General features: G+C 35.3%; 1 protein-coding gene across 1 annotated transcript; it reads left to right on the forward strand.

Annotated features, from left to right (window-relative positions):
- Positions 1-5834: 5834 nt before the first annotated feature.
- LOC145242404 (farnesyl pyrophosphate synthase-like) lies at positions 5835-7647 on the forward strand. The gene has a single exon (XM_080105434.1). The coding sequence runs from the start codon at positions 6253-6255 to the stop codon at positions 7342-7344; it is 1092 nt and encodes a 363-aa protein (XP_079961560.1). The 5' UTR covers positions 5835-6252; the 3' UTR covers positions 7345-7647.
- Positions 7648-7911: the final 264 nt, after the last annotated feature.

Consider the following 7911-nt stretch of genomic DNA (forward strand, 5'->3'; position numbering starts at 1 on the left):
CATATTTTGTCGAGATGTTAACAGAATAATAAATTGTTTATTTCCTTTGATAATGACACGTGTCACATCTAAGGGCAGAATTAACGAAGCATTTTTTTTTTTTTTTTTGGACGCAGTTTTCTTACTTACGCGTTTATCGCGTATTACGCAGTTTGGGAATTATCCAATGAGAGAAAACTGGTTAGTTTCCATCGGGCGTTTTTGATTGATCGGGGAGGAGTTAGAATTATTCTTGGATTGTGGGAGGTGGCCAATTTCTGTCATCAGTCAAATTATCCAATGAGAGAGAATCAGACGATTTGGTTATCGAGCATTCTAATTGGTCGGGAAGGAATTGATAATCGCCGTCCCGCCCAGTGCTCTACTATATAAAGACCAAGAGAGTCAGAGCAAAACAGAGAGAGTCTGGGAATTCGGAGCAAAACAGAGCGAATCCGAGAGTCAAGCCACCTCACCTCTCCTCTCTCTCTCCGTCCCTCGCCTATTGCCCGATAACTAAAAAAGGTTAAATTAATAGACCTGTGAATTCCAGCAAGGGGAAGCCCCACTTAGAAGTTTAAATGCTTGCTTACAAATTCATACTCCAAACTGTACATATGTTTGTATATATTTCTTTTATGGTTTTCTTTTAATACATTCCATATAACCCAATCTCCGGAATCTTTGTTTATTCAAAATTCTTCGCTTTGCTGATGTGCTGATGTTTTCATTATTATCTTTTTTTACTTGTGAAACTGCTTCCGTCAATGGGCACCCGGTATCTCTGAAGATGAAATCTCTAGACGATCACAGAAGATCCGGCCTTGTGGACATTGCAGCAAAGACGATTCCACCAACGCACTGAAGAAGGGCTTACTGGGTGACGCGACGTACCGGCGAGTTTCATAATAACAGCCATTATTCAAAACATATAGTGGCCTGTAATATTTTGTAATAATTTAAAACCTTGCCATATTTCGAAATCTAGCTAAATATTCTAAATAGCACTAAAGAAATAGAGTATGGGTGAAGGTAAGAACTAGGACGTGGGTAGAGGCAGGTTATCAGCTACATTGTGTAAGTATGAAATGAGAGAAGAAATAGAATGATGTGAAGTTAGGCCGTCTTTGTAACGTATCACCATTTCTGTAGTATGCAAAATATTGAAACGCATTCATGAGTGTTAGATTGCAAGAGAACAGAACAGAACACAGGTATTAACAACAGCTTAATCACCGTGTAACTGACTCATATGCCTTTATTTATCTTTTTATATGTCTTCTTTGCACATGCTTTTAGGGTAGTTTAAGGGATTTGGGAGTTATGTCCCTTTAATTGCAACATTAGCCCCGTCTCGTTTTTGATGGAATGCATTGTCTTTTTTTTTTTTTTGTATATATGTTACTTCATTATGAAGTCTTTGAGTCTGGCAGGGGGCATTTTTTTCTGTTATGAGTTTTGTCTCATTGTGGTTGTGGGTGTTCCCCAGTGCTCTTCTTGTGGGTGTGCGTTGTACTCACCTTCAGAGTTGGACTCTTCTTTCTGATCTGATGCATTCAAACTTAGTCACTTAAACAGAGAGAAGTTTCTGACGACTTAATGGTTTTCTTTCTGCACAGTTATCATACTGCCCTTTTTTGTGTGACTATATAGTTTAGAATTGTATGGTGGGGACAGCTTGTTTTGTGTCTTTTGCCTGACCAGAACTTTGTCACCTCGGCAGAATGGTGTGAAGAAATTTTATTATCCACTTTGTCCCGTGGAAGTTAATTCTTCTTAAACAATTAATCGTTACTACTAACTCTGAAACTGAAGGAAAAAATTACAAACAAAAAGAGAAAAATAGGAGAAATAGAATTTATTAACAAAGATATCTAAAGAAAAAGTAATGACCTCTATGGGCTGCCAAAAATGTCCATTTGGCTTACAAAAGTCTTGTAGTAGTAACCAAAACGGGGGAGAGAGAGTGAAGGGAAATAGAAGGAAAGAGAGATAGAGAAGGAGGAAGAAGGGGGGAAAAAAGGAGGGGATCACTTACTGGAAGCTTCTGGGCGCCCTTTTACGAAAGGAACATTTAGAAAGTTCGTTTTCTTGTGGGTTTTATTTTTTGAGTTTGTGTTGGTTAAAAGTTCCCTTTTTCTTTCTTTTTCCTGGAAATTCGTTTTTCGTAGTCCTTCAGCAAGGTCGAAATTTCTTAAGGCTGAATATTCTGGTGTTTTCGGGTATCTTCGAAAACTTCCCTGCGGCGAATTTTCTGTTCAAAACTTCTATTATCTTTCCTCGATAATAGTATCAGTTTTCAAGTGTCTTAGAAAACTTGGTTCTTCTGTTCAAAACTTCTATTATCTTTTCTCGATAATAGTATTAGTTTTCAAGTGTCTTAGAAAACTAGGTTCTTCTTTTCAACGAATTTAATGTCTCATCAAGACAGAGTTGTACAACGCCTTAGTAAATTCCAGGCGTCCCTTTTTATCCGAGACTGACAGTTCGACCGTTCTGGTCCCCTCGAAGCCTTGTTCACAACTGCCCACTTTAACTCAAAATATCACACACGTGCGTCAATTTAGCGCAAAAACGTCTCATCCAATCAACGGGCATAAGGGAGTCAGGTGACATAAAAAAAAGGGGGAAGCTAGGGAAGGGGGTAGGAAAGGGGTTAAGAAGAAAGGAAGGAAGAACAGAGCAGCAAAAAGAAGGAAAGAAAAAGGAAAGAAAGATGGTGGAAGATAATTTCCACAAATGGTGTTAGTTTTGTACTTTTGTTTTTGTCCGCATACTTTTTTATTTTCTCCTTTCTTTTGGAATAATTTTTTTCTATGTTTTTTTCGATGTTGTCATGTGTTGTGTTGGTTTCTAAACGGTATTCATTTTTCTGTCAGTACAGTCTTCGGAAGGAGATATTTTTGTGGTGGTATGGGTGGCAGCTCTACCTCACGTTAGGAAGTGACGTAACTGTGTTTTCTAGTTGTGACCTTCCACCATGGTAGCAAGTATAGATCTTTTTAAAATATGCATAAAGTGCTTTACCTCTCCATTTGCCTCAGGCCATAGAGGTGTGATTTTTCTGTGTCTAACACATAACTGAATGGCAAAGTCTCTGTAATCTTGTTGGACTTTAACATGGTTGGACACTCTGGCGAAAATCATGCTCAGGCGAGGGATGAATGCACTTGTGGACAGTGAAAGGAGTACTTCAACTTCAGAAATTGGCTATAGTCTCCAAATGGAAAAGAACCTGCAAAGTCAACTGAAATTTCAATCTATGGGAGAGTTAGGAGGGGAGGGGAGTATACGGGTTCATGGTATGTGTGTCCTGGATTCGAGATTTGGCAGGGGATGCAGCTGTGTACTGTTTCTCCCACTAGTCTGTCTATTCCTGGGAACCACACCTTTTCTAGTTTTCAAGTTTTGTCTTGACAATAAGTTGGTGTGTGTGATGGGTTATGTTGACGGTCCTCTTCCTTAATTCAGAAAGGATCACAAGACGGTGTCGTTGAAGGATAAGTCTGCCATGTACTGATAGTTCATCCTTAAATAAAAACTTTACAGCTGGGAATCAGTCCATCGTTCATCTACAACTGCAGCTTTCACTTTCTTTAACGGGGGGTGGGGGTGGGGATCTTCATCTATAGCTTGCTTAACTTCTTCAGGGGTGATGGATTTGGGTATGGTGTTTCAAACCACATACCTTATGTAGTTTTCTGCTGTGATGGTAAGTGGTGTGCGTGGTAACTGAGATAGTCTTTAGTGTTCAGATCATCTTTCCCGGGCTGGTATAACAAACTGTATTGATAAGGCATGGGATGCAGACACCAGCGCATAATCCTGGTCGTTGTTGGTTTGAGACTCTTCACAATCTCAAGAAATGGTCAGTGGTCAGTGATGATGATGCTCCATATAAATAGTGATGGAAATGTTCGATTACATACTCAACAGCTAATATTATCACTTCCCACACGGATGATTGCATATACATGAAACACCAGTATCTGTAGATATAAAAATAAATGTTAACATTTATTTTAAAACATATAATAGTAGAACCTACTCAGAAAAGCGGTAGCGCATCTCTAGGTGTATCAGAAATTTCGTGAAAAATAGTGAATAATTCCACCCCGTCTTTCTAAGCTTATAACTCCTCGAAAAATGTAATTCAAGCCCTAATTTTTTTTTTTTTTTTCAATTAAAGGAGCAAGGACCAAGGTTTCATTAAAAAAAAAAACAAAAAAAAAAAAAACGTGTTTTTTAAAAAAAAAAAAGGTTTTAAACTTCGGACTTTACAGGTAAATTTCTAAAAAACACTACTTTTTTTTGTTTTAAATTTGAATATATTATTTATTGACCCTTTCTCTTCAATTTGGTGAGTAAATTAATTATTTACTTTTCGGTGAGTAAATTAATTATTTACTTTTTAATAGACACTTGAAAATGGGGGGTAGCGTGAATTAAAAAAAAAACGTTTGTCTAAAATATTATATTCCGTTTATTGGAAAGAGCATAAAATTTCACATTGACCCTGAAAATATCGTAAAAATAGAATCAATAGAAAAATTTTGATAGATTTTTAAAATTGAAAAATATGTAGTTCGTAAAATTCATTACTGTTTAAAAAAAAAAATATTTCTATTACTTTTAAAACAACTTTAATAGTTTATTTTGGAAGTATAATCCATAAAGAAAATAAACAACCCACTTTTAAAGGAGAAATTACGAGTTTTTTTTATATTTTATTCACAGTTTCGTGTTAGGGGTGTCAAAAATTCCTACAAAAATTCTGATACACCTAGCGCATCTCTGGCATGTCAGGTGCAGGTGCAGGTATCGCGGAAAGAAAAAGAGATAAAGAACTTGTGTTTATAGCTATTTTTTAGACACAGCATTTATTTTCGGACGAAGGAAATACCTGCTTTAAGAGGAACAGAGAGTTCCGTGTTTGACAGCTCTGCGAGAAAACATCGGCGCTGAAATTTTTTGGTCTAAATTACAGAAAAGGAATTGCTTCAGTTTTTCTTTCGGAATAACAAAACACATAATCACACGGCGCACACAAATACTATATGTACTATTCGAGTGAGATGGTGGATTTAAAAAATATTTCACTGGAACAACATTGTAAATAAAACATTCGAGTTCTGTTTGTCGTTTCAAAAATCTGTGTTTCTGTATATATCGCCTTTCGATTGTTGTCGTAACTCATTAGCGGACTTTACCGAGCCAATGTTGTTTGATCTGTATTAGTAATCTTATTCTATTTTTTATTTATTTATATTTATTTATTAATTATTGTCTCTGGCATCATTTTTTGTTTTTGTTACACAATATGCAGACGACGACATTAACATCACAAACTAAAAAAGCAAAAACAACATTAACTCAAAACGAGGCTCGGTCACCAAGGCAACGAACAAAATCACGTTTGACCTCTCGAGAATCACGTAATGTTTGTCACGAAAGGTCATTTTTACCGCATGTTTTTTATTCGAAATCAAACAACAAATATGATTGACAGCATCGAACATTAATAACGGCAATAATAATAAAATCTTGCGGACAAATTACTGCTACAAAAGAAAACGGTCAGTGCTATTTCAAATCACAACAGAAGCGGATAATTTGAATTTCATAGTAAAAATTTTAATTTGAATATGAAATATAATAATTCATCATTATTAATAATTGCAGTGTCATTTATCGAAGGGAAAAAAGGTGGGGTTTATTTTTAAGCAAGTCATTTTTTATTTGAATTTATTTTTAAAAATTTTATATTTGTTAACATATACACCTATATATATATATATATATATATATATATATATATATATATATATATATATATATATAAGAAAAGCAATCATTATTAAACATATCAGACGAAAAAAGTCATTTACGGCCAGAAAATAATAATTGTAAAAAAATAAGGTTGTCAAACGGGTTTTTTTAAAGCGAGCATTTTTATATTTTATTTTTATTTCTTATATTGCTGGATATTTATTAATTTAAACAAATATCGACTTATTTTATTAAAATAAAACAAAACAAAAAACGAAAATATTACCTTATTAAATCTAAAACACTTTTTTAAAAACCAGGGAATAATTTAAAAAGGGCATTTTGGTGACTGTTGACGGGCGTATACGGGTCATAATTTTTTTTATTTTTTTATTTGAATTGATTTCTGAATTACTAGATATTTATCCACAAATATTAAGTTATTTATTAAATATACATTTTTTTAATTTACAAATTTTTTAACATATTAAACTATTTTTTACAATGAGCGAATCGCAAGTTCAAAATAATCCGTGCCAATCTGCCGATTGTACGCAAACCGCAAAATTATCTGAACTTGAAAACTTTGATGCCCTTTTCCCCGTCCTTGTCGAAGACCTTGTCGAAGAATGGAAAAAATACCCCGAACTTACAGTGGTGTATGAACGAATAAAAGAAGTTTGTTCTTATAATGTTCCCTTTGGAAAAAAGAATCGTGGTCTGACTGTAGCGTCGGCCTATACCTCTCTCATGGATGATAATCCAACTGAAGAGAATCTCCAATTAGCCCGTATCCTTGGCTGGTGTGTCGAATGGCTCCAGGCATATTTTCTTGTCGCCGATGATATCATGGACAACTCTATCACCCGCAGGGGCAAACCCTGCTGGTATAAAGTCCCCAATGTCGGCAATATCGCTATTAACGATTCATTTGTGTTAGAAATGTCCGTTTATGCCCTCATCAAAAAGTACTTTCGCGACCGCTCTTACTACGTGGACATCTTGGAACTGTTTCATACGGTTACCTCCCAAACTACGATCGGACAGATGCTGGACTTGATCACAACCCCTCCAGACGGGAAAATCTCCTTTGAAGCGTACACCACGGAACGATACAACGCAATCGTCAAATGGAAAACCGCTTTCTACTCGTTCTATCTCCCCGTTGCCCTTGCCATGCACATGGCAGAAATTAAAAACCCGGAAGCCTTTGACGAGGCTAGGAAAATCCTGCTAAAGATGGGCGAATATTTTCAAATCCAAGATGATTACCTCGACTGCTTCGGCGACCCAAAAGTAAGCGGTAAAATCGGCACAGACATAGAGGATAACAAGTGTAGTTGGCTTATAGTTCAAGCACTGCTTCGGGTTGACGACGGACAGAGGAGTCTTCTTCAGGAAAACTACGGATATAACGACGCCGATAAAGTGGAAATTGTTAAATCATTGTACCGGGAATTGAAACTCCCGGAATATTTTCAAGAATATGAAGAGGAAAGCTACAGACAACTGATGAAGCAGATCGATTGTTGCAAACAATTACCAAAAAAACTCTTTATCAGTTTTGCCCAGAAAATATACAAACGAAAGAAATAATATACTATTTCTTTAATTTCAATACTATATTGATTGGCATGCACACAACACTATGCTTATGCACAATAAACGTTCAAAGAATTTCAGTACTTATTCCCGAGTCTTGACGCATATGGCTACTCCAAAGCTCGATTAACAAAACATTTTTTTTTAAATAGCTGTGTATTTTTTTCTTGATTGCCCAGAATATATCAATGTTTCATTTGGCGCTTTTTTACACGGTGCAGAAGGAGACAACTTTATTTTGGTAAGAGATTCGTTCATTTTTTCATCTCATAATTAAATTAAAAAAAAAAAAAAAAAGCTACGACGAATTTTTTTTTAAAATCTAAAACGTTGATACAAAATGTAGTTTTTACGCGACTATTAAGAGAATCGTTTTTGTTTTCATGTCACAGTTTTTTTTTTTTTTTTTTTTTTTTCGACCATGTTACAAAAAATGAAAATGCACCGATTGTTGTAGACGAATTATTTTTCATCTCATAATTCAGGATGCTAAAACGAACGATATGTTTATTAGGTCAAAACATTAAAAAAAGAAAACTACGGCGTTTTTTTGTTTTTTTT

The sequence above is a fragment of the Euprymna scolopes genome, chromosome 21 (genome assembly GCF_053919585.1).
Source record: "Euprymna scolopes isolate OS-2025 chromosome 21, ASM5391958v1, whole genome shotgun sequence".
Taxonomy (NCBI): domain Eukaryota; kingdom Metazoa; phylum Mollusca; class Cephalopoda; order Sepiida; family Sepiolidae; genus Euprymna; species Euprymna scolopes.

What these genes read in the sequence shown, in the direction of transcription:
- LOC145242404 (XM_080105434.1), top strand. Translation starts at nt 6,253, where the DNA reads ATGAGCGAATCGCAAGTTCAAAATAATCCGTGCCAATCTGCCGATTGT.